Source organism: Podarcis gaigeae (genome assembly GCF_964106915.1).
Source record: "Podarcis gaigeae genome assembly, chromosome: 1".
In the NCBI taxonomy this organism is placed as follows: domain Eukaryota; kingdom Metazoa; phylum Chordata; class Lepidosauria; order Squamata; family Lacertidae; genus Podarcis; species Podarcis gaigeae.
The window spans coordinates 27,924,788-27,952,593 of NC_139678.1; the positions used below are offsets into that span (position 1 = coordinate 27,924,788).

General features: G+C 43.4%; 1 protein-coding gene across 1 annotated transcript; it reads left to right on the plus strand.

The window, feature by feature from the left end:
- On the plus strand, nucleotides 1–25,514 carry DIO2 (iodothyronine deiodinase 2). Its single transcript, XM_083738164.1, has 2 exons — nucleotides 1–2,238; nucleotides 18,979–25,514. Exons 1-2 carry the CDS (start codon nucleotides 2,017–2,019, stop codon nucleotides 19,549–19,551), a joined length of 795 nt encoding a protein of 264 aa, XP_083594290.1. The 5' UTR covers nucleotides 1–2,016; the 3' UTR covers nucleotides 19,552–25,514.
- Nucleotides 25,515–27,806: the final 2,292 nt, after the last annotated feature.

The window sequence follows — 27,806 nt, forward strand, 5'->3', positions numbered from 1 at the left end:
TTGGTATACTTGGTGCACTGGCAGAACATTGTTGCACAAAGAAAACCGTAAGTACTGAAGATTAAGTACTCTCAGCATCCCTAACCATTGACTGTGCTGGTTAGAGGGCACCATGTTGGCTGTGATTGCCTTCCTTGAACACGTTGAGATTCATGTTGATGGAAGACAGAAACCTCATACCAAAAACATTAATAATTTTGCTAACTATCCCAAACAGAGGAAAAGAACTTAACACCAGAAAACATTTTGAATGCAGGGAGAGGCCCAGTTTGATCTGATAGGGCATGCACTCCAGTTCTTCTTGTCTCAGATTCCTTGGTTCTGGGGAACAGGGATCTGTCTTCCTGGGGCAGTTTGCCATCAGCCTAGATTGCTGGCACAGCTGCAACTATCAGTGCCATTCACCAGAGTCAGATACATTTTCTGTGCCTACACCTTTCTTATATGAAAATAGGAGGCTATCTCAGTCTTTCAGAGGAAATGGTTCTCCCTTTGAAGAAAAGCAATGCATTCTTTTTAATGTGTGAAATAGATCCCTATGAACAAATGCAATCCCCTGTAACTTTATAATTGGAATGTATGGGGCACTCTGCTTTAAATCAGCTCCAAATTCAGTACAATACATTTCCATTGATGAATTTCAGTTTTACATAAAAGGTCAGTTAAAGCCTTACTCTTCTCCCCCCCCCCCACCTCCCCACCTCTTTTAATTCTCTTCCACATCAGCAGATGAAGTCAGACCTGGGTGTTCCTTGTGTTTCCTTAAATACCAAGAAGAAGACAAAAGATATTTTAAATTGCACAGGCTTTTGTACTTGATGGTTGTGGGAGGGAAACATACCAAAACATGCCCTTTTCTAAGATGCATCAGCTTTTACACCTTCCTGGAAAATACAAAAGGGTATAATAATATTTATTTATTTTTTTTAAAAAAACCCTCTAAGAAAGGGGGGGCACCCTTCCAAACAATAGAAGACCTTGTTATGGTGTCACTTTCCATGTCATATGAAAATATTTTTCCAAAGTTTGAAAGCATTTGTAAAAGAAAAAAGCACCACAAATATCTAGTGATTTCCCCCTCTCCTTTATATTTAAAAAAAACAAAAACCCAACAAAGCAAAGTTCTTCCCTCCCCACTCCCTTCTCTTTCCTTAAAAGAGAGAGAGGGAAAAAAGAGTTTAGAAAATTTCACTTTTCTATTCACTGCAGTTCTGGCCAAAGTAAAGCCCTCTTTTTACATTGACGTCAAGATCTTTACTAAGATTAGGGTTTCATTTCTCTATTGCAGCAATTAGCCAGGGAATGTATAAAAGGCTTGAGGGAAGCCGGCTAGAACTCCAGAGGGAAAGCACTTTGTACCACAGGCAGATAGTGAGAGGGAGAGAGAAAAAAGAGTGTGGCAGGAGAGAGTGAGAGTGAGAGAGAGAGACGGAGGCAGCACAGAGAGAGAGAGAGAGAGAGAGAGAGAGAGAGAAGAGCAGAAAGTTTGTGTACAAAGATTTCTCCCCACCCACCCCTCTTCCACCAAACGAAAAAAAGTATTGTTTCACCTGAGAGCTTTGCTGATAAAAGGAATGAGAGAGCGAGAGTGCTAGAGCTGCTCAGCGCTTTTCAATACCTCAGAGTTAGAGGAAAGTTAGCAGTTTGCTCAGCTTCAGTTTTAGAACTGCAAGCAATTGGCAGCGCAGCTGTCTCTCTCCCTGTAGCGGACTGAAAAGGGGCTACTGGCTAAGGAGAAACAACAACACAAAGTTTGACTTAGGAGTTTCTGAAAAATTAAAAGCAGCTCAGGGTGGAAAAGATTTTCATACTGGCGTCTGAGTTAATGTTTTTCTTCCTTCCTTCCTCTCATTAAGCCCGGGCTCTGCTGCACTGAGGCAACTCTATGAGAAGAGACAGGGCACCATGAGTTTTTAAGGAGCACTTTGTTTTTTGTTTTAATTATTATTGTTAATGAGAGCACAGGGCATGACGAGGGAACTCAAGGGAAGCCTCTGAAGAGCAGCAGCAAGCAAGATGGGTCTCTTAAGTGTGGACCTGTTGATCACCCTTCAAATCCTGCCGGTTTTTTTCTCCAACTGCCTCTTCCTTGCACTCTATGACTCGGTGGTCCTCCTAAAGCACATGGTGCTTCTTCTGAGCCGCTCCAAGGCTGCACGTTGCGAGTGGCGAAGGATGCTCACGTCGGAGGGGCTGCGCTGCGTCTGGAACAGCTTCCTACTAGATGCCTACAAACAGGTGAGTTGGCAGACCCTGAGTGGAAGGCAAAATTTTCTGGTGGGGGCATTTGTCTCCGCTGCAGATAGAAAGGCAGCTTGGGATAAAGTTTACCGCAAGAGCGCAAGGAAGATTTGAGGCACATGGTCTGAGCCATTTATCACAGAAAGTAACAGAGTCAGGATTTGAACTCTGATTCGAATCCTGCCTCCTGGTTTGCAGCTTAACTTACTCAAAAGCGTGGTTCCATGAAGACTTTTTTGGGTGGGAGCAAAGGACAGGGTAAGTTTTAGGCAGGGAGATCCACTCCATTCAAACTATATGGGTTTCATTACAGTGTATGAACATGTATAATAGGAAGTGCATCTGCGATGCCCACTTCTGGACCAGCATTGTATTAACTCTTTTAAGAGTTTTAACTGCTAATGATAACGTGTTGTTGGTTCATTTTTCACCGAAGCACAGAAAGACTCTTCATAACGTTAAATATATACATGCAATAAATGGTGAATTCCTACATGTCTCTCCTTTGAGTGTAATAATAGAATCTGTGTGGGTGTAAATATGTGCAGGGCTGTAGACTGAATAAGCAAGCATATAATCACTATATCCCACTTTCACAGCTATCAAAATTAGCCAGGCCACCAGCCTTATGCTTGGCACGTCCTGTTGATTTCCAGTGTCTAGGCAGAATTGAAACTAAATATATCATTCTGCATGCCAAAACAAGACAGGTTTCTATGTTTGCCATTTTGCAGATGGGAAAAGTGAGGTGGGAAAAGGTAATAATGTCAGTCACAGAGCTGCCATGCAAACTCCCACGTGAGAAGGACCCTCTGCATTCAGCAAAGGGATATGGCACAGTCTGCAGAGCAGTTAGTGAGTAGGAGGCCTTCAGTAATAAATGAGTAGTAAACTTACCGGGTGATCCACAAAGAGCTTCCTCAGCAGGAACTCCCTGTGTTGACTTCAGCAACCTCTTGTTGGGGCATGTGACAACCGGGTCAATAGACTGAGCAACATAATAGAAATGAAAATCGTGCTGCTTTACTTACTCACCAGGTTTTCATTTAACAGCCTGGTGCTTCCCCAGTTATCATTTATAGGATTACCCCTAGTTATGGTACTGGGAAATATTGTGCTTTTATTGGTGTAAGCAGCAAAAAAGAAGCATTAAGCTAAGCTCTCAATGAAAACAGAATGAAAACTAATGAAAACAGAAGTCCCTCTCTTTACATTCTGGACATTAATAAACAAATAACATGCAAATATGCCCATCTTTCATAAGCTAAACTGAATTATCTACTGTATTGTATAACAAAGGAGCTTACACTATAAATCTTGGAAGTCCGTCCCTTTTCATTACAGTATGTAAGAATATGCTTGATTTCCATTCATGTCAAGGACAGTGACAGCATCTTCCCTAGGAAAGGGCACTATCTTGTGACAACTACCTGGAAATTGAAGGGTCGTAGCTCAGTATTAGAGCATCTGCTTTGCATGGAAAAGGTCCTAAGTTCAGCTCCTGGCATCTCTAGACAGGGGCTGGGAAAGAATCATTGCCCAAAAGGCTGGAGAGTTGCTGCTAGTCAGTGTAGACAATATGGAGCTATGCGGACCAATGATTTAACTCAGTATAAGCCTGCTTCCTATGTTCCTAATTGGTTATTCAGGGTAATATTGCAATCTAGCCATTCTTATGGCGTGTGCATATTTCTGAGTGATGCTTTGCACCATGGAGAGCTCCCATGGTTAAATCAGGAGTAATGTGGCGGGTTAGGCACCCAGGGACAATAATATTCACATTCAATATATCCCTCATGATCCTTGAATAGAAGAGTTCACGGGACACTCTGCAGATATCCCAGGATCCTCCAGAAACACTTCTAATTGCATCTATAGAATATGCTTATAGTTGACCCAATGCTTTCAAAATACACTCCTGCTTAGAATTTAAGTGATACCTTGAAGTCTGAGCACCACAGACTAAAATTTTTGAAATTATTATTTATTAAACTGCATGCCACAAAACCTCTTTGGCATAGTTTAAATTGTGATTATCTACTCTGGTGTGTGCTGGAGCAACACTTTGTCTGCCAGGTTGCAGCCCTGCAAAGGTGAAAACAGGTGTAAAGATTTGAAAGCAGACCAAAGTAACACAATGGCTTTAACACAGGGGTGGGAAACCTGCAGCTCCCGTTATTTCTGATCATTGCCCATGCTGGCTTGGGCTGGTGGAGTCCAACAACATCTGGAGGAAATATCCAGTGACGCTTATTATATCAACAGATGGTATGGTATGGCTCTTGGCTGAGTTTACCTTAAGGCAGTGGCAGAAAGGGGGCATACATTCTCCAGTGTCCTTTCCCCAGCCTGCCAAGTGTTCTTGCTGCCACTGTGGGGTCTCAGTGGCTCCAGAAGGAGGGCACTGGAACAGTGATGTACATATACAGTCCTATCCAGCCTTATCGCTGGGGTTAATGCCTTGCCATGTTCACAGCAGTGGTCACAGAGGAAACAGACTCCAACCCAGAGTCTACTTCCTGACTGGCTAGGAAGAGCATAGGGAGCTGTCTTAGGGTTTCAGACAGGACCTTTCTCACCCTACCTGGAGATGCAAAGGATTGAACTGCGGACCGCCTGCCTGCAAAGCAGATGCTGTGGCACAGAGCTATGGTCCTCCTCATTAGCTTCCCTAAATTTTCAGTCCCCCTGTGGAGCAGGGCTTCCTCAAATGAGCAGGTGCCCAGGTGCCACGGCAATCCTTCAGAGATAATGATGGTAGTGAGAGAGCAGGTGTTCCTCAGAGTCCTCTCTGTCCACCAGGTGTTCTTGCCGTTATACACTGTTAAGCACCTGTAAGTTAGTGCAGCCTTCCCCAACCTGATGCCTTCCAGATATTTTGGACTGCGACTCCTGTCAGTCTCAGCCAGCACCTCTTGTGAAGAGGATCTGCTCACCTGCAGTGGCCAAGAACTGTAAAACCCCCCCTGTAAAACACTCCAGAAACATACTTCTCATACATAACTGACTTTGATATGCAGGGACAGCATGCAGATGTTCTGTGCATTCCATCTTGAAAATTGAAATACTCCCGGATCAATAAAAAGTTAGGCCACTGCTCCTTTCCCCTGCTTTGTATCTTTTCACAGCAAGAGTGTATCTAAAGCAGACCTGGAGAATATAACTCTCGTAAGAGTTCAGAGGCAGTGGTTGTGAATGGTCCTTTGAATGTTGAAGGTCATGCAAGATTCTGTAAGATTCTTTAGGGGAGAGCAGAATGCTAAGGTCTCCACCACAAAGAATGAGAGAGGAAGTGTGCAAGGTTATAACTCCCACAGAAAGAGAGAGTATAAAAAGAGCATATTCCAGAACAGTTGATTAAGTCAGCTGCTATCTCTTCCCTGTAGCCTTGAGCAATATGTAGAAAAGAGGCTTGGATCTCATTTCCATGAATAGTGTTTCCAGGTTCCACACACTGCACTGCTAAGATGTCTGAGCAACACCCCACTGCCCCACCATATAATGTAATGAAGAATGCAACAACAGCAGCAACAACAACACATTTTGCAGAGGAGTTTGCGGAAGGCCAGAATGTGATGTAGGGTCACAGGGTGGCATGAGGAATAGAAACTGTGTGGAAGGCCAGACAATTGGGTGTTGCGGGAGGAAAAAAAGCCCTCCCCTCCTTTTGCTAAGCTTGCTTTCAATTAACATCACATTAACTAGTACAACTTCCAGATGTAAGATGTAATTTGTGCATTTGTCTTTCCCCCCCTTTTGTAATGTACCACTGTTGGCGGCAGAAGCAGACACCTCAGTACAACTGTGTTGTTAGGAAGCTGGCTTTTAGGGCAATAACCATTAGCAACAATGCTAAATGTAAAGCTGGATGTTGAAAAGCATTATTTAATGGGCTTATTCGATATATGGGTAATTTGTTGCTAAAGCTGGCATGGGCAGATTCTGTTTCATTAGAGAGAGAGATTTTGATGATTCTCTAATGTTTGCTCATTTCCCCCCTCTTTTGTATATTTTTTACCCAGCTTTTAGTAGGTTTCTACATACTTGGTGAACTTTGCTTTCCGATTTGAACACCTGCCAGATTCAGCATGGATTTCCCCCCTTCTTTTTGCCGTACTGTTCCCTCCTTATCGTTTGAATTGCAGCCCCCAGGAGGCAAGCACACCCTGCGTTGCACAGAGAGGTTCTTTATAACAAGGTTAATTATCATAATGAGGGTTAATGGAGCCAGTGTTTAAGGCTGGGTATCTTTACATTTTAGAGGAAGAGTTCAAAGACAGGGCTTGTTTTTGAGAATACCTTGTGCTTTCAACTCAAAAAGGGTTCTGTAATGTTGCTGGATGCTGCTAGGATGAAAAAGGCATCTGTATTCCATCACATATTTAGAGAGTGATGTGACTGCTGGGAAAACAGGATGATGAAAACCCCTGATTGTATACGTGCAGGATATGCACAATATTCCTACGCTATATAGGTCATCCGGATGAGTGCCAATATAGACTTTGTGGCAGGCGATGCCACCATGTTTGATCTATACACAATAACGCATATGTTTATAAGTAATGCGGGCAACCCACCAGTCACAGGGGGGAAACAAAATCTTTCCCTGTAGAACAGGTCATGCTTCAGCACTGTGTGGAACCTGTTTTTATGAAACCCAGAAAAAAGGAAGAAATAACCAACAGCGAAATAATTTTCAAGCGGCCTAAGCTGTGGAGGCTGGTGCCCATTGAGACTGGTAGGCTGGTAGGCAGAGAGACCCAGAGAGGGACAAAGCCAACTAAGTCAAGTTTCAGAATCCTAGAATCAAAGAGTTGGAAGGGTCACTGTGGATCTTCTGGCTCAGCCCCTTGCAATGCAGGAATATGCACCCATACGGGGATCAAACCCGTAACCTTGCCGTGATCAGCTCCATGCTCTAACCAACCAAGCTGTTGTAGAGGTTCTTCTCCTTGCTGAGTTCTGTGCAGAGGTGGAAACTGACAGGCAATGACACCCCCTGAACTGATTGCAAGTGAGAAGTCCAGGTTGGCTAAGGGCAGCCTGAAATTGGTGGAACAGTACCAACCTCCACATTACATTACATCACAGCTCAAGAAGCAGCTCAAATATAAGCATCTGAAGTTTGTGGCACTAGATAGATAGATAGGTAAATGCAAAGGGGACCCCTGACCATTAGGTCCAGTTGCGGATGACTCTGGGGTTGCAGCGCTCATCTCACTTTACTGGCCGAGGGAGCTGGTGTACAGCTTCCAGGTCATGGGGCCAGCATGACTAAGCCGCTTCTGGGGAACCAGAGCAGCACAGGGAAATGCCATTTACCTTCCCGCCGGAGCGGTTCCTATTTATCTACTTGTACTTTGACATGCTTTCGAACTGCTAGGTTGGCAGGAGCAGGGACTGAACAACGGGAGCTCACCCTGTTGCGGGGATTCGAACCGCTGACCTTCTGATCAGCAAGCCCTAGGCTCTGTGTTTTAGACCACAGTGCCACCCGCATCCCCACAGTGCCACCCGTGTCCCAGATATATTAGACTCCAGTGGAAACCCAGAAACCCAGTCTCTCCAGGGTGTTTACTCTGTTTTTAATCTCTGTTACTGTGCAAGGAGCCCAGAGACACAGGACACAGTGGGCTTTAGTTTCATTGCCATCTCCAGACCAATGCAGGGGAATGGGCTGCATTAAGTCCTACAGACAGCTCTCTTTGTTCCAGCTTGCCATGTTTTTTGGAAATGTTGATAAGAGTCTCCAAGACTGAAGTTAGGGTGGAACCATAAGAAAACAAGATCAAAGGCCAGCATCCTGTTTCCCACAGTGGCCAATCAGCCGCCTCTGTTAAGCCCACAAGCAAGACATGAGAATATCAGGTCTCTCCTGCTGCTGTTCCACTACAGCTGGTAATTCAGATTCTTAGGAATTTAGGATGCTGCCTCATCCCAAGTCGGACCACTGGTTCATCTAGCTTAGTATTGTCTAAAGCAGGAATGGGGAATTTCAGGCCTGGGGGCCAAATGAAGGCCTTGAGGCCTCTCTTTCTGGCCCTCAGGAGTCTCCCTAGGCCACAATCCTAACCAACCCAGCCATGTTGCTTACTTGGATTGCTATGCTACAGAAAAGTCAAGGGTTTATGTACAACTACCTCTCGATCTGCAATCCAACTCAGCAATAAATCATGGGTTTTCCTGGGGGGAAATGGCAGGGCAAACAAGGTGGGGACGAGCTCTGTGTCACTGCAACTTGTTTATTTAGCCCACGTGTATCCAGGTTAAGTGGCAGCTGCTGCACTTTTTCCATGTGTTTGCGCCCTCAAAGCAGAATGGACTTTGACAGCAGCATTCAACAAGACCTGGCTATGGACAGTGTTGTCATGGGCTAATTTTCTTGTGCAAAGCAGAGATGGGGAACTTGTGGACTTCTGGATGCTGCTGAACACCAACTCCCATCAGCCCCAGCCAGTGTGACCAATAGTCAGCAAGGATGGGAGCAGTAGTCCAATAACAACAGGTTAGCCATCCCTGATTGAAAGGTTTTGCTTAAGGTCTACCAGGAGTCAAGCCAGCCATTTTCTTCCATCCTAATCTATCCAAGCATTTCCTTTAGTTTTTCAACTGATATCTATCTGTCCAGCTATCTATCCATCCATCTATCTGTCTGTCTCAAGGTTCTGTTCTTTGCCTTTGATCTGGGAGAATTAATATCAGGGCCCCAGTTTGTGCATAAGAACAACTCCTTGGTTGCACACTTGTTCCTAGAATGAAGCAGCTACGAACCTTCCCAGAATGTAATCCCAATATGACTTCTATTAATATGAGCAACAGTGTTGTGTAGCATCACGGCAGAGGCAATATATTTACAAAGACAGACAAATCAGTGTGTGGAATAACGGATAGGCTTCTTTCTGACTTTTGTCTATTTGACACACCAGTGGGAGAGTAAACTATTTTGGCAGGCTTTTAGGGCAGTGGAACAAGGCCTCTTAGCCTAAGCCCATCTGCTTTCATCATCTTTGTTTACTTTGGCCTGAAGTTCAAGGAAGTGCTTTTCTTTGTATTTCATAGCAGTGGGAGTATCTTATGAAAGAAGCTCTCTATTAAAAAAACATTGTCCAATAGTTCTAGGTCTAAAATAGTCTTACTGGATGTTTATTAAGAGATAGTGAGTAGTTTTCTCCCAAGCTGACATTAAGAGTGCTCTGCTTATAGCTGCCTAGAAGGCAGATAATTGATCTCGGTAGATTATTCAGGCGCAAACATTTACAAACTATTTTTTAAAAAGCAAGACCACAAATTGTTTCCTATGTACTTAGGGAAGGATGAACTTCCTAACTCTAGGTTTAGGCCTGGGAATGTGTTCATTCCTGTGACTGCCCCCAGATCCTCAGAAGTTGAAAGGAAAGGATAACATCATGCACTTGAGGGAACGAGTTCTTTTCCTGTTGAGGATATATGTACATGACCCAAGATCTTTCACAATATCTTGAGCTTCTTTGATATTGTTCCTGACAAATCTAGCATTGTTCCCCAAGATTGTTAGGGAAGTCCTTAGCAGTGCCTGCTCTGATTCTTTTCTCATTGAAGCCTACGCATCAAGGCCTACTTCAGCTGCAAGATGAAATGAGCAGTTGACACAAGTACTCCCAAGCATCCTCTCTGGGTTAGTGGAACCCAAGTGTTTCCTTGGTATTCTGGGGAGCTTTGGGCTATGGAGCAAGTTGGGACAAAGACTAGAGTGCAAATGGTGCAAGCCTTGCTCCAAAGCTGATCCAACACGGATTTCGTGCCCGTGTGGCAATGCAGGCTGTGAGGAAGGTTTGCTTTTCAGTTAGCATTGTATCTTCTAGTAGCTGGCTGGCAGTGTTATTTTGGATGGGCCAAAGGTAACTTATTCCCACTGTGGTGGAGGGACCTATGGAGCATTTGAAGACGTGCTGTGACCAACTGGCCTCACATTTTGACCACGTGCAGCAGAGTGGGTTTGACTGTTTGGGTTCAGGAGGTAATCCTTCACCATGTTAGAGGATACTCCCTTGAAAGACAAAATGGAATGGATTGGAATAAGTATTTCCCAGTTGCAAATGTCTGCTTCTTGGGGAAAGTGGTGAAGTGAGTTGTGGTGGCACAACTGTAAGCATTCTTGAATGACTCGGATTATTTGGATTAGTTCCAAGCTGAGTTCAGACCTGGCCACGGGACCTAGTTGGCTTTGGTCACCTTGGCAGACAACCTTCACTGAGAGTGGGGCAAGGGGAGTGCAATCTTACTCCTGCTACTTGACGTCTCTGCAGATTTCAATACCATTGACCATGGTATCCTCCTGGACCAGCTTTGTGGAATGGGAATGGGGGGCACTATGCTACAGTGAATCCAGCACATATGGGACCGAGTCCAGAAAGCAGCAATGGGAGAGTGCTTTGGGGCACCTGGCAGTTCCACTGTGGACTGCTTCAGGATACTATTTTATTCCCAGTGCTATTTAATCTCTACATGAAGCTTCAGTCATTAGTTTGGGGGCAAGGTGCCATAAGTGCAGTGATGGCGCTCAGCATCATTTCACCATAAAGTCTGAATCAGGAGAGGACGTGCAGGACCTGGACTGGTGGCTGGATGTAGTGGTGAGATGAGGACATATAAGCTGAACTTGAATCCTGGCAAGATGGAGGCACTGTGGGTTAGTGTCAGAGGAATTGCTCAGTTGCCTGGATGGGATTGCACTCTCTCTCAAAGGGGCAAGTATACAAAGTGAGGTGCTTCTGGACACAGCTCTGTTACCGGAGGCTCAGATAGCCTCAGTGGCTAGAAGCATCTTTAACCAGCTCTGATTAGTGAGACAGCTAAGGCAATTCCTGGACCAGGAGAGCTTGACCACTGGTGACTTCCAAGATTGGATTACTGCAATGCAATCTAGGTAGGGCTTCTCTTGCACTCGATCAAGAAAGTGCAGCTTTCTCTTGCACTCGATCAAGAAAGTGCAGCTACTGCAGAATGCTGCAACATGGTTGTGAGACCCTTTGATCAGAGACACCTTTGATCAGAGATTTGCAGTGGTTGCCAATTTTTTTACTATTGGTATATAATGCCCTTAATGGCTTGGAGCCAGTTTTCTTGCCCTACCTCATAGGTGTCCACTCAACCGCTTAAGTCTGCAGAACTGGCCCTATCACAGGTGTCACACATTACTTGGTCCACACTTGTAAGAATTTTTTCTTTTCGTATTGCAGCACCTATACTTTCAGAACTCTGCCTATTGGCATCAGGCAGGCTCCTTCACTATTCTTTTCAACGCCTGCTTAAAACCTTTTTGTTTAGACAGGTTTCCAGAGACATACATGTTGACATGTTTTAATCTCCTTTTAGTTTTCTGCTTTGTTCAATTGTTTTTAAAATGTTTTAGTTCTTGTTTTAACTAGTTTTTATTCATATTTTTAATATTTCTTGTAAACCTCTTAGAGGTTTTGTTACAATCAGGTGGTTTCTTTGTGTGTATGTGTTGTTGTTGGTTTTTTTTTTTTTAAAAAAAACTCTGCTAAGAAGCCAGCAGATATATCCAGGCCCATTGTTCTCCTTTAAGAAATATTTTGCTCATTTAGGTGAAACAGGAAAATATTAGGAAAATAGATGATTCAGGACTCTGATAGTGGGGTGATGAGGAAAGATGATAGTTGGCAACTAGTAAGCAGGTGGCACTTGTATACCCTCCAACATTTATCCGATAGAAATAGAGACATCCCATTCCATAATGATAATATTACTATTTATACCCCATACATATTACTGGGTTGCCACAGCCACTTAGCATGGCTTCCAACATATATAAAAACATAATAAAGCATTAAGCATTTTTTAAAAAAACTTCCCTATACAGGAATGCCTTCAGATGGCTCAGGGGTTGCATAATTCCATAACTTCCAACATTTCTCCAATAAAAATAGGGACATCCTACCATACCCTCCAATATTTCTCCAACGAAAATAGGGACGTCCTAAGGCAAAGCGGGACATTCTGGGATCAAATCAGAAACCAAACCGGATACTTGGAGGGTCTGCACTTGGGTGAGTGGGGGAAGATTTTCCCTGGCTACTTACGGTTGCTATTTTTTAATGGGTATGATTTTACACATATGCATCTTGCATGGTCTCTGAGCAACTTACCATAACTTTGGATTCTGTAGAGGAAAAAACAATAGTAGCTTTGGAACTGTCCTCTTTCCAGTGGCTGATGACAGTTTGGATGAATCACACTATAAAATGACAGGTTCCTAAGGGCTTGGATGCCTGTGAATGGAACAAAATCAAAGAGAAGGTCTTCAAAAGTATTTGAGAGCTCAAGGGGATTCTCTCCATAGCCCTAATACATCATGTCTATGTTTGAACAGCCAGCACCACAGCCTGCTAATTATCCAACAATGTCTATCTTCTGTAAGGACTTAGCTTAGCTCAGAACTCAGAAGTCTCCAATGCTGTGCTTTAAAAACATTAGTGTACAGATTCTGAAAAGCCTTATTATATTATCCCCTGAAAATAAGTGCGAAAAAGTGTCTAAATGTTCTGATGCTTTGTCCATGGGGCGTTAAATGAACAATGTTACTACAGTGGTAAGTTCTATTTCTGGTTAGCGGCTTATGAAAGGGCCTCTTTTCCCCCTACCTCTTCCACCTCATTTTTCAATCTGCATGCAAGAGCAACATTAATCATGCCCTTGCTACTCGGTGCAGCTTTAAAGTGAGATCCCTTGAGTCTGGGCAGTTAGCTAAAAATGCAGATTGAACCTTATGCACAAACAGACGTTCATCTTGTCCAGTATTTTCTTTCTGCAGAAGTAGCCAGTCTGCTACTTCTGGTCTGCGGGTGCTCAGAAGCAGGAGATCGTGGTCATATAGGCAAGGTTGTGCTCGTATTGTCTGACAACCCATAAAATACTTTGTGGGAAAGGCCATGGCTTAATACAATGCTTTGTATGCAGAAGGCCTGAGGTTCAATCCCCAGCAACTCCAGGGAGGGCTGGGGGAAAATGCAAAACCCTACACTGCCAGTCCATGTTGAGAGTGTTGAGTTAGATGGGCCAATGGCCTGACTTCATAGAAGGCAGTTTTCAGTGTTCCTATAGTGCTGCTAAATGTGGAGGCTCCATTTTAGCTTATACAACCCCTACAGCTATTGACATAATGCAATGGGCCTGGATAGCTCAGTTGGTTAAAGCATGGTACTGATAATGCTGAGGTTGCAGGTTTGATCCCCGTATGGGACAGCTGCCTATTCCAGCATTGCAGGGGGTTGGACTAGACAATTCTCAGGGTCCCTTCCAACACTGCAATTCTGTGACATCAATGAATTTGTTGTTGTTGTTGTTGTTGTTGTTTAGTCGTGTCTGACTCTTCGTGACCCCATGGACCAGAGCACGGCAGGCACTCCTGTCTTCCACTGCCTCCCGCAGTTTGGTCAAACTCATGCTGGTAGCTTCGAGAACACTGTCCAACCATCTTGTCCTCTGTCATCCCCTTCTCCTTGTGCCCTCCATCTTTCCCAACATCAGGGTCTTTTCCAGGAAGTCTTCTCTTCTCATGAGGTGGCCAAAGTATTGGAGCCTCAGCTTCAGGATCTGTCCTTCCAGTGAGCACTCAGGGCTGATTTCCTTCAGAATGGATAGGTTTGATCTTCTTGCAGACCATGGGACTCTCAAGAGTCTCCTCCAGCACCATAATTCAAAAGCATCAATTCTTTGGCGATCAGCCTTCTTGATGGTCCAGCTCTCACTTCCATACATCACTACTGGGAAAAACATAGCTTTAACTATATGGAATGAATATAATATAGTGCAACTGGCTTTCGGGGTTGGTGTGTTGTGCGACAAGTACACAGAGTGCAATGAGATTGAGTGTGGGGGGGGAGGCTCGGTTATTTTCATTGTACACAGGTTGCATATTGACAATAAAGGTATTATTAAAATATGTCTAATCTTTCTAGAAGCCATTTGAAGCATTGTCTCACGTTGTAGCAATGAATTGCATAACAGTGTATTACATGCCCTTTTATGCAACTTGAGCCAACAGTCCGTCGATTTCGTTGGACAATCCTGTGTGTGAGAGAGAGGGAGGGAGGGGAGAATCATTTCACTAGCTACTTTTGAGGTCAGAAGATTAAATGCCTTGAGATAGATCAACTTCCAAGTTTCCCTGTGGAGGAGAAGTAGATGAAGCAGAGAACCATAGCCCAGTTTTCACATCACCCACCAGTGAGGCACACAGAGTAGCTGGCTGGTGTAGCTGACAGAAGTCCATGATTATAGGAACTCTGGAGCCTGAGCTATTGCGTGTGAGTAAAATTCTCTGGGTCGGTTCCTCAGAACGGCTCCCTTGCCTGCCTTTGTCTGTAATTTCAAAAGAGGTTTGGCAGAGCAATAATTTTTATTTCCCCCCCATTTTTATTTTATTTTGGATGACATTTCATTGTGGTGTGGTGTGGGTATCTTTCCAAGAGCTAATTCCGCGCACCCCCCTCTCAATAACGAATAACAACAACAAAGAAACAAAGGAGCCCCACGAAGCGGGTGATCAGTGAGGATGTCAATCCCATTCCTGAGCCTGCTGGAATAAAGAGGCCCTTTGGGAATGTAAGAGCTTCATCAGGACCAATTAGCAGGACATGGTGCTGGTTGTGTCTGAGCATTAACTACTGGGCAGGGTTGGGGGGGGGGTTTGGAGTGGCTTAAGGCTAGCACGGAACAAGGCACCGACCTAATTACTCCTCCGCTAGAGCAGAGGAGGCCTTGTGAATGTCTGCTTGGCAAGACTTTCTCATTAAGGACCAAAATCTCCAAACAGACGCAAGGACTCCTGGTAGGGGGGAAAACATTAACACGATAGGTAACCTGTGGCCGAGAGAGTTCCTTTGTTGCTGTGGGAAATGCAGTGATGCTAGCCACACCAGAGGGTTGCTTGGGTACTTTCCAGATATGTGATGACGTGAAACCAGCTATTATTTTGCTTCCAAAGTCAACCTTCATCCCTTTCGTTTGTAAGTTACTGCGGCTGGGAGGGAGGCACAGAGGGCACCCTTCCTTTGTTGGGACATAATTAAACCAATGCCCTTGGCAGCAAAGTGGTTTTGGTGCTTGAAAGACCAAATGATAACAACGCCCTACAGAACTAGGTCCTTCTACCTCCCCCTCCCCGCCCTCCCCTTCCCAGGTTCCAAGGATCTATTCATTTTAAGAATAGCATGAAGAGTGGAGGATTCAAAATTAAGACACTATTGCTTTCCTTTTTACTCTTTGGATAAAGCAAACATCACCTCCCCCAGCTCCTGTTCACATTGCAGCTGCAGGAGAAGCTTGGTTTTTTTCCTGCATTGGAGCAACTGACAAAAAGCGCATCATGTATGGGGCAGCAAATGCACACGTATTATGGGCTGCAATTGCTTGATGTTAGTGGGACTTGCTTCTGAACAAACATGCGTAAGATTGGGCTTTTATTCTGTTCTAGCCATTCATTGAATCCATCCATCCATCCATCCATTCTCTTTTATATCTATATATGTTTATTCCAGTGATTTGATGGGATGTATGTACCGGTATATCTTCACACTTCAGAAATTCTCTTTGAAATTCCATATTTTACTTTGTCACAATTGGTTGACTAAATTGCAAGGCTTTGCTTCATGAATCTTGAGGAACGTGTACAGTAATCATGCCATCAAAGGGGGATTTTATTTCAGGCTTTCTATGCAAACATTTATTGCCTTACAGCACAATCCTAGCCAAGCTTCCCAGGGGCTTCTGGTTGGCCACTGTAAAAATATGAGGTTGAAATTAGATGGGCCTTTCATCCAGCAAACCCAAACTTATGTTCTTATATCTACTGAGAAGTACCGTAACTCCTACTAAATTCAGTGGAGCTTGCTACCTTAGGATTGCCGCTTTAGTCATAACAGCTATGTCTGGGTCTTGAAATAAATCTCATGTAACAAATTAAAAGATTCCCATTGTTACTTAAACCCTTTAGACTACTGTATGTATTCCATGTGCTTGTAGGATTGCAGTGCAATTTAAAGTTATGGGATCCATTTCGGACTACTTAGCATTTGTTTTAAAACAGTTTTCTAGCCCCGTATGAACCAACCTGGACCATGTGATCATCATCTGAAGCCCTTCTTCATGTGCCTCCTCCATGAGAGGCTGGGGGGGGTAGCAACATGAGAATGGGCCTTTTCTGTGGTGGCTCCCCACTTGTGAAATGCTCTCCCCAGGGAGGTTCACATGGCGCCTTCATTACATATCTTTAGGCGCCAGGCCTTTGGCTAATTAAACAACCTTTGGCCTTTTAAACTGGGGGCGGGGTTTGTTTGTTACTGTTATGTATTTTTGTGTTTTTATATAATAATAGTAATAATAATAATAATAGAAGCTCAGAAACCATTGTGGGTGCACAGTTTGGCTTCTAGTAGCTACAAATAGGCATTAATTACGGAACATTGTTCTTTGCTCCTCTCCTATGGCTATTGTCAAAGGCAGTCTTCCCTAACTTTGGAAGTTGGAACATATTGTTGGACTACAGCCGCTATTAGCTCTCACCATTGACCTTCCTTGCATTCTCTTTTCTTCCATTTCCCCAAAGTCTGTTGAAAGTTAACATATATTCGAAGATGTGGAGTCATTGAACATAAGCAAATATCTGTACAGTTCTTTCCTTACTATCTATCTATCTATCTATCTATCTATCTATCTATCTATCTATCATCTATCTATCTACACAATGTAATATTGTAGGCGTGTTATTGCTTGGTAGTTTTTCTGCCACAGAACTGTTAAATTATCACTACAGCAATAGAGCAAGTATATATACAATAATTCAAAACCAAAAGAGGAGGGGAAATAACAGGAGAGTTATTATATCAGGAGGACCATTCCACGCAATATAGGAATTGGGCCTTTAGTGTTGTGAAGCTGAACCTTTGGAATTGCCTCTCATCAAATATTAGTCAAGGGCTGTATCTGTTTCATCGGCTCTGGATCCATTCCAGTCCGGCTTCTGTGCGGGTCATGGGACCGAGACGGCTCTGGTTGCCCTAACAGATGATCTTTGTAGACAGCTGGATCGAGGCGGGTCGGGGCTGCTTATTCTTCTAGATCTGTCAGCAGCTTTCGACATGGTCGATCACGAACTCCTGGACCACCTTGCCGACGTGGGGATTCAGGGCACAGTCCTTCAATGGCTGCGCTCGTTTCTCTCTGGTCGGGGACAGAGGGTGGCGCTTGGGGGGGAATTGTCATCGCGCCGCTCCTTGGTGTGTGGAGTACCTCAGGGTGTGATACTCTCCCCGATGCTTTTCAACATCTTTATGCGCCCCCTCGCCCAGCTTGTCCGGAGTTTTGGGCTGGGTTGGCATCAGTATGCTGATGACACCCAACTCTATCTGTTGATGGATGGCCATCCTGACTCGGCCCCAGACACACTGACCAGATGTTTGGAAGCTGTGGCTGGATGGTTACATGGGAGCCGGTTGAAGCTAAATCCTTCGAAGACAGAGGTCCTGTGGCTGGGACGGGACGATATGGGATTGGGGGGGCAACTCCCATCTCTTGCGGGGGTGCAATTAGTGCCTGTACCATCCGTTAAGAGTTTGGGTGTAATCTTCGACACCTCCCTTTCCATGGAGGCGCAGATTGCAGCTATAACAAAGGCAGCATTTTTTCATCTCCGCCAAGCTAAGCAGTTGGCTCCTTACCTCTCTCGCCCTGACCTAGCCACTGTGATCCATGCGACGGTCACCTCCAGACTGGATTATTGTAACTCGCTCTATGTGGGGCTGCCCTTGAGACTGACCCAGAAACTCCAGCGGGTGCAGAATGCTGCAGCGAGACTCCTTACGGGGTCTTCGCTGCGAGACCACATTCACCCGGTGCTATACCAGCTGCACTGGCTCCCGGTGGAGTACAGGATCAGGTTTAAGGTGCTGGTTTTAACCTTTAAAGCCCTATACGGCCTAGGACCCTCGTACCTACGGGACCGCCTCTCCTGGTATGCCCCACAGAGAAACTTACGGTCTTCAAATAAAAACATCTTGAAGGTCCCAGGCCACAGAGAAGTTAGGCTGGCCTCAACTAGAGCCAGGGCTTTTTCCGCTGTGGCTCCGATCTGGTGGAACGCTCTGTCACTAGAGACTAGGGCCCTGCAGGACTTGACATCTTTCCACAGGGCATGCAAGACAGAGCTGTTCCACCAGGCCTTTGGCCAGGGCACAGCCTGACTCCCTCCCTCGGCAATCTTCGTGGAGCTCTGGCACAATGATTGCCAGTGGCTTGATTTGAATCAATTTTATAATGAATGATTTTAGAGTGTTGTTTGTGCTGTACCTTTGTACTGTTTTAATGTTGTTAGCCGCCCTGAGCCCGGCTTCGGCTGGGGAGGGCGGGATATAAATAAAATTTCTTCTTCTTCTTCTTCTTCTTCTTCTTCTTCTTCTTCTTCTTCTTCTTCTTCTTCTTCTTCATTTCTTTTAAACCACCCATCTGACTGGGTTCCCCCAGCCACTCTGGGCAGCTTCCAACAAAAATGCAGCATCAAACATTAAAAGCTTCCAAAAGCAGGGCTGCCTTCAGATGTCTACGAAAATTATTGCTTGTTGTTAGTTGCTCTGGATTCCTTGGGGAGGGCGGGAGATAAAATTCATCACCATCGATCATTTGGTGAAATGGCAGCAAACAATAGTAACTCACTACCTCTTTATTTGTTTTCAATACTAGGTGAAACTGGGTGGAGAAGCACCTAACTCCAATGTGATTCACATACCCAATGGTACCAGTGACAGCAGCAGCAGCAGATGGAAAAGCTCTGGTGGGAAGTACGGCACTGAGTGCCACCTATTAGACTTTGCCAAATCGGAGCGCCCGCTGGTGGTCAACTTCGGCTCGGCCACCTGACCCCCCTTCACAAACCAGCTGTCGGCCTTTGGCAAGCTGGTGGAAGAGTTCTCCAGTGTGGCTGACTTCCTGTTGGTCTACATTGATGAGGCTCACCCATCAGACGGCTGGGCTGCTCCTGGTATCTCCTCCTCATTCGACGTCAAGAAACATAGGAACCAAGAAGACAGGTGTGCAGCTGCTCACCAGCTTTTGAAGCGTTTCTCCTTGCCGCCTCAGTGTCAGATAGTGGCAGACTGCATGGACAACAATGCAAACGTGGCCTACGGGGTCTCCTTTGAGCGTGTGTGTATTGTACAAAGACAAAAAATTGCCTACCTAGGGGGCAAGGGCCCCTTTTTCTACAATCTCCAAGAAGTTCGACTTTGGTTGGAGCAGAACTTCAGGAAAAGATGAAGTGTCCAGACTTACTAGAGGAAAATACATTGCACATAGTGCCCCTTTAAAGCAATGCAAAAGGGAAAGAAATTGCCCCCTGGGTTTTTTTGGATAGGCTTTTTTTTTTGGCCTGTTACTGAACAGCAGGCCAAATCATATGGCCAGATAAACACAACAGACCATGAAAGCAAAACGAAACCTGAATTCCCCATCATCTTCCCAAAAGGGAGCTGAGAGAAGCGTTCTATTTGGGACAGAAAGACTGGTGAGATGAGATTCCTGTGCCGTGAGCAGGTGATCTTTGTGTTGAGGTGTTTGGTGCCGAAGGAACCAAAAGCATCACTTCTAGAACAGTTCATTGAAAAGGCTATACCATCATTTGAAGGGGTATCTCTTTGCCCTCCCGTGTTTGTCCTGCTGAATTCAAATGTGGCAAAATTAGAAATTTGAGGCTTGCAAGTGCCATGAAATAGAACTATTCCTTTTTGATAGAGAGGGTACGGCTTTATAGATACTGCGAGTTCCAGCATCTGCTACAAACCAGCTAGTCAGTTGACCTCTTTTTTTGCTGAAAGTATTGGTGTTCACAACTAGAAATCTCTCTTTGCAGTATTGTACAGCTGCAATTTGGAAAGCTTTTAATCTAAACAGATGATTTGATGCTAGCTGGTTTCCATGCTTTTGAAACAAAGAGATTCAGCTTATACATTCATGCATAAGTCCTGCACTGTAGTCTTCAAATCTTAAGGAGACTTAAAGATTTCACAGCACCACCCAGCATGAAAAACACACATGTCTATTTTAAGATCATAGGCTATATCTCAAAATCTAACTTCGTGATAATATTGTGGCAGAGCACTTTGCGTCGGATCACTTCAGACAACCCAGTTCCACTGGATTCCCACCACTTAGAGCAGCAACGGGATGGGGGGACGACATGTTAGTTTGGATTCACCCCTGGGTTATTTTGCCTTGCCAAAGCCAACTTACATAATGAAAATGTACATTGTGTAAGATAAGGTGATAGTCCTACCATGCCTGAGCTTGAATGCATCCAAGATAGCTGACTCATGTCATCTTGTGTGAGAAAAATCTGCTAAGATAGCTCACTTGGGTCTCAGATCATCAAAGACAAAGTGTTCTTACCATGTCAGCATAGATCTTGTATTCTCATCAGATGAAGAATTTAGGGAACAGTTACATGGCAGCATTTTTCAATATGCAGTTCCACTTGACCACACCCAGTTGGGAGATCAGAAAATGTTGCCCTCTGGGATCCCACCGATGAAAATTCTGCAGCCTCTGCTGAGTCCGCACCAGACGATTCAGCTGTGTAGACCAGCACAGGCAAGAGAACACTATCAGGGACAGCATGTGCTGATACTGTGTGTCTGATCTCATCATAAGGAGTCACATAAATGTGCCCTTAGGATTGCTATGTGCTTAACATTATGCCTGCACTCAGATAATCTCTGAACAGGGAGAAGCTCATGTGCTCTGAGCTGTCAGATTACCTCCATGTAGGAAAAATATTGTGTCGTAATCTTTAGAAAGAGAGTGAGGGAAGAAAAGTAAGGCAGGAGTAAGGCAAGAAAGAAAACACAGGCCAGGAACTTCGTTGTGGGAGAGCCATTACAACATTTCAGACATTGGGACCATTTGTGAATTCCTTCACCTGGGCTTTCTTGGACTGGGTGTACGTGTGTTCACAACCTCGTAAGGCCACATCCTAGAAGCAACCTTGGTTTAACACTAGCTTTGGATGCATGGAACTGAAACAATTTATTAATCAGTGTACTTGCTTGCTTTTCTGAAGAGAAACAGCAGCCACGGGTGCAGCTGCAACAACAACAGTACAGTTAGGATTAGAAGTTACTGTGTGTTTAGTAGGTGCTCTTTTAAAAAATAATTTATTGCATTTAGAAGCCATGATGCAGATGGTTTTTTTGTGTGCGGGTGAAAAGGAAAGGGGATAGGGAGGGAGATACACACCACTTTACCTCATTGGTATTGAAACTTTGTCCATTAGTTAAATGTGGTTGCGTCGATATTGCCCTCCCTTCTGTTCTAGAAGTTTGCAATTAGTTTTTAATCAGATTAGTTCGGTGAAGTTAGTTCAGCATGAAAGAGGTTTCACCCTCAGGGCTGATGAATTGCAGAGCTGCAGAGGGCCAGCTGCCTTTGCCCAGCTTCATTTTCTAAGGAGCTTCCTTGGAAAATTCATGTCAGCCGCATAGGTACTACTTTCCTTCCCCTTCCCCTCCACCACCATTTCAAGCATGATGAAGAATAGAAATACAGTAGTTTTCAGGAGTGGTTTTGAAAGTGACACTGAGCACAAGCTACCTTAAAAAGAACACACAAAAAAACAGGGGAAGTAAAGCAATTTACATCAGTGGTGGAAACCATTCACCAATACCCAGAAGTGTTCCTTCCCCACCTCTTCATTTATGTTGCCTCCTTATTTGTAGATTCAGCCTATCTTTATGTTTTGATGTTGGCCAGTCCAGCTCATGCACATGGCATTTTTAGAACGTGCTTCTCTCCACTGCAGGTATGCAAACTTGACAGTGTGGTATGAATGCTATTTCCCCCTCCCCTCCCCATGTCCTCTTTCATTCCTTTCCTCCCTTATACAGACGCACAGCACTTGGCCACACAAATACTGAGAGAGGGTTTTGGAGAAACTGACAGGATGAACGAAGTGTGGAAAGCTGGCAGTTGGAAGACTTAGGGAAGGGGTGTGCTCTTGGGGTCGAGGGTATTGCACAGGTGTAAGGGCTTGAGGAGGGAAGTAAAGAGGGACAGTGTTAGGGAAGGTGGGCTTCTTTAGCTCGGGGTGAAGAAGATACTACTGCAAAGAAGGGGGAGGGAGATAGACACAGGAACAATGGTCAATATGGAAGGAATGCAGGTCTTTCCCAGCCTATTGGCAGGTACATGAGACAGTGGGATTGTCCACACTTCTGCATGTCTCATGCTCAAAATGGTGGTGTTCTGCTCAACGCATTCCTTTTTCCCGAGGAAAATCAGTCTTTCGTGCTAAATCGATGCAAACATCAATCCAGAGAAAACCCAATTTGCCATTTGCTCTGATTGAGCACTAAAGAGCAGTTTTCCCCAGGGGAAAGCAGCGGTACAAGAGGAAGTATGGATGATCCCCCATTTCTTAGCTGATTCTTCTTAAAAACAACAACAACGAAGAACTAAATATTAGTACAAAGTCTGATTTTACCCTTGTGAAGAATAGAAGCAATTATCAGATTAACTGTGTGTTCTCAACTATATTTAATCAGAAGTAAGTCCTACTGATTTCAATTGACTTACTGTCCAGTGACTGCATGTGGGATTGCCACCTAATTCATTTTATTCAGTATCCTGTTTCAAATAGTTGTCAGGTTTTATTATAGAGGCAAATTCAAAAATCCAATTTATGGCTTTTTCCAGAACAATTTAGCAGTGACTGTTAACGCTTATCTTTTAAAACCACAATGGAGACACAGTTAAGCACTTTAAGCACTGTGTTAAAGAGGTGCTGTGCTAAACAGGTTTGCCTGGAAGTGAAAACCAATAGGTTCGAAGGGCCTGAATCGCCCAAGCCTGCACATGGTAATGCCAAAGTAACATCAAATGTGTTCAATGGGCCTCACAAGTCAATGTGCATAGGCTTGAAGCTGCATCTCTGGATATAATCAATGACTTATCAATTCAAGAAGTTCATTTAGTGGGCTATACAATTCCAAATCATTTATTTGATCACCTTCAAATTTGCTGTCCTGTTATTTCACAGAATGTTCCTTTCTCTCACAGTATTAAGGAAAATGAGGCATTTGGTTCCATTATTGTTTCCTTACGCAACCACAACCTTTTTGCTTTTTTTATTTTTTAAGTCCCTCTATGTTTTTGATCATTTTTATCCTATTTTGGTTTTTTGGCAAATGCTCTATTTTCATGTTGGTGAACATAAAACACAAGTCACTATTCTGGATGGTGACAGAAGTTGGTTTGCATGTTTATGCTCTTTATATTCATTCTTCAGGCTTTTTTTATAAAAAAAAACAGTTTAAAAAAATTGTCAAAAATTCTAATTCCTTTTCATTTATATGCCTTGGATAGAAAGACCAACCAAAGTGTTTTCTTGACAGTTGGAACATACCTTAAACTCAGAATAGGGATTGTGAGTAACTAAACTATAATACATTTACATATCTAAAGTCACTGCTATTTTGCATGGCTATTTTCTTCCTTTTGGTTTTCCATTATTCTGAGATTTCTTCTTATGTGTGAAATGCTTGTTATTCATAGATGTCTGGTTCCTCACACAGTGTGAGGATTAGGAAACGGACATATGTCAAAGGAAAATCCACCAGCTTTCTTTCTTTCCAAACAACACTGATTTCTGGCTCTGTTCATAAACTTAATTATGCCCATCAGCTCAACACAATAATCATGACAGTGTTACCTTCTTAAAAAAAACTCCACCAGAAAACAGCAGACCAAAAACCCAGAGGAAAATACATTTTTTTCCCAAAAAAACCAAGGAGAAGACTTTTGTGACTTCAGTCTTGTTAGGGATATGATTTTGCTATTGTTCTTAAAAGGAAAAAAATAGATTTAAGGTTTTAGATTTTGTGAGCAGCCTCTCACCATTAATGATAAAAATATTGTAGATGTTAGGCCACCCACTGAAAATACCAGCACCTACTCTTCAATCAGCAGGACTTAAAAACATAAAATTAGACTATTAGGCTTCAGGTATAATAATGAAAATGTTTCTAAAAGGATATGTTCTGTTATTAATTGCCCAAATACAATACAATACTGTTTTTTGTTGGAAGCAGGATACTGGTATATAGATGGATTTGTCACTTTTCAATTCATGATGCTCCCAAGTTATAAGAATCCACCAAAAGGTCTATGTGCCACTCTGTACCACCAGTAGGATGTAATTCCTGCGTATGTATTATAAATAATGTTTGTCTCTGATAGTAGTTTGCACAGCCATGTTCCAGATGGGGAATTAGGCAGAAGCAGTGAGTTGACATATTAAGGAATAAGATAACAGATGGAACCTTACCACAGAATACACTGAGCTGGATCAATGTAAACAAGCCAGTGTGGTTAACTAGTCCTAAAATTTGCAAAAGGAAGAACATAGTGTTAGATCTAACTTGCAGCATGGGAAGCCAATCCCTTTATGCCTCACATCTTAAGTTTATGTGTGGACTTGTGAAGAAAAGGGGCCTCACACAACCATCACATAAGAAAAGCAGTCTCGTGCTTCTCTTTTACAGATGCAAATCACATGTCAGTGAATCAAACGCAGTGCTGTTTTTCAGTATACACTCTAGGGTGATTGAGAAAGCTTAAGGTGAGCTCACTTAAATGAAGGGGACTAAGGCTGAGTATTCGGTTGAGATCATAATTGGTATTCTTTGTGTGGCCTTTCGTGTTGCTGGATGTTGGATTTAGATCTTTACAACCTGCATTCAATAATATAACCAAAGCAATAAAAGATGTATCAGGCAGGGAATACTGGCCAGTTATATTCAACTCCACACCATGTCAGTTCAGGACTCATATTGACCAAACTTTGGCTGGACCTAAGACTTGGTTTGCAAGGATGGGAGAAGAGGGTGAAGCTGAGATGTTGGTGTCTCCATGAAGATCACTGACAAAAGAGTGTCTCACTCAGTTGGTGTTCGGATACTTTTGCACTTGCATTTCTCTTTGCCTCTCTGTTTCTGCCTTCAGAAGTAGGGATGTATTTGATATCCATTTAATATGAGTCCTGAGTCAACATAGTGAGGAAATCACTTGTTTGTGTGTATGCATGTATCCTTGTTTAGATGTCACAAATACACTCTGTAGAAGAATCAGCAAAAACATGTTACAATATTGGTGCTGTGTGGACCATGTACTTTATAGAACTGTGTTTTCCACCTTGTATTTTAATAAAAGTGAAAGAAGAAGAAGAAAAAGACTCCTTTTTTCTGTCATGGGTACATGACACAGGTAATAGTAGAACTTCAGGACCCTAAAGTGGTGAAAGGCCATTTTAAACTGCCTTTGGAGAGGCTTGATCACCAGTGATTTAGGAGAACTATGAAAGTAATACATTCAATCTGTGAATGAAAGAGTAAGCAAAATAATTGGATGAGGCACAGTCGACCCAAAGTTAAACACCAGGATTCGGGGGGGGGAGGCGGGACTTTGGAGTTCTGGTCTTCTTTAAGACAAAATGGAATGAATTAAATGGAGGAAGAGTGTCCTTGCCATTATATTGAAGTGGCAATGACTTCTAGCTTCTACTGTCGCCATCATGTCTGGCTGTCCAGATGCTTGGGTGAGAAGATGCATCACCCACTAGCAACTAAAACATCTGGCCCTGGTTGTGAAATAGCATGAATCTGGGGTCACCATAGGTCTTTTGAGCAGGAACTGGAATGTGCAAAGCAGCTAGAGAATTTAAGCCCGGGGAGTTGACATTTTACGCTATTAAACTCTTGAGCAGGATTGGGGAACCTGCAACCCTCCAGATGTTGGGCTTCAGTCCCCATCACCCCTGACTGTTGGCCATGCTGATTGCGGCTGAAGGAGTTCAGCAACATCTGGAGTTACCCATCTCTGCCTCAGAGCCCTTAAGGGAGTCACCACAACTGCCTTTAAATGAAATCTTACGTTTAACTTTAAATTCATGTTTGCTTATTGTCAGCCAGTTTTCTGGGAAGTCGGTTACCAGGTACAAAGCTGGGCTATAAATGCTTAAAATAGATAAATATAGCCTATTGCAACATTGTACAAACAAAATGACTTTTGAACCTGATTCCACAAGAGTGGAATATTTGAGAGCTGTTGTATTCAAGTCCTGCTTGTGGGTTTCTCACAGACATCTATCTGGCTGGCCACTGAGAAAACAGGATGCTAGACTAGCATACCTCCCAACACTTCTCCAATGAAAATAGGGATGTCCTATTAAATAATAATAATAATAATACTCCACCCATCTGACTCTGGGCGGCTTCCAACATATATAAAAACATAATAAAACAATAAACATTATACAGGGCTGCCTTCAGGTGTCTTCTAAAGATTGTATAGTTACTTATCTCCTTGGCTCAGGGGTCACATAACTCCATATCCTCCAAGGGTTCTCTGATGAAAGTAGGGACTTTTCCTTTAGGAAAAGTGGGACATTCTGGGATCAAATCAGAAACTAGGATGACTTCTCTAAATCTGGGACTGTCGCTGATAAATGGGACACTTGAAGGGTCTGGTAACTAGATGGGGTATTGGCCTGATTCAGCAGGGATTTACTTATGTTCTTAAGACTCACACAACATCAACAAAATGACGTGTGTGTTTTGAATGCTGAAGCTCCTATGTTTAATCCTCAACATCTCCAGGTAGGGCTCAGAAAGTCTGCAACACTGGGACTCCACTGCCAATCAGTATAGACAATGGCCTGGTTCAATATAAGGCAGTTTCCTACTTCCCAGACATGAATGGCACCAGTCATTAAAACACTTCTATAAGAAATAAATTCATCATTCGTTAACGGCTGACCAATTAGTGATAGCATAGAAACAGAAATTTACCAAATCACCTACAGAACAGGATTGGTATCTATCTCTATCTATCACCATAAATTAGGGCTCAAAATGGGAGGTGGAAATCTGATCATTTTACGAAAGACCAGTGGCCAATAATCACATATTTGGAAATGGGAGTATCTCAAATGAGCCAAATGAGTACAAAACGAAATATTTGAATGAATTGCTTTCTGTTTCCACTGTATGCTGAGTGAACTAAAATAAATGTGAGCAATAAGGAGGAGAAAGAAGCTAAATGTAATTGCAAGTGTACTTATTTTTTTTAATTATTTGTAGGGAGGGAGCAAGAGTCCTGTGTTGTGTGTTTTGTGTAATTGGTTACCAAAAAAATCAATAAAACAAAGTGTTCCACAGATAAATAAATGACAAAAATACCAAATAAAGAATGGTGAGGTGGGGGAGAGAAATCTTGTCCATCTCTAATGGAAGCAAAATAGCAAATTTCAATACCCAGGTTTATGCAATGACAGGAAAACACACACACATGCATAGCCACTCTGTTAACAAAAAAGAGCAACATTCTTAAGACATCATTAACCTTTCCCCAAGTATAACCTTTCAACAAAAGCCCTAATTGCTGGCTAAAGACCTTGATCACAGACAAGTGATCAATTTTAGCTAAAGTCAGTATCTTGTCTATGGTTCACCACATTAATTGAC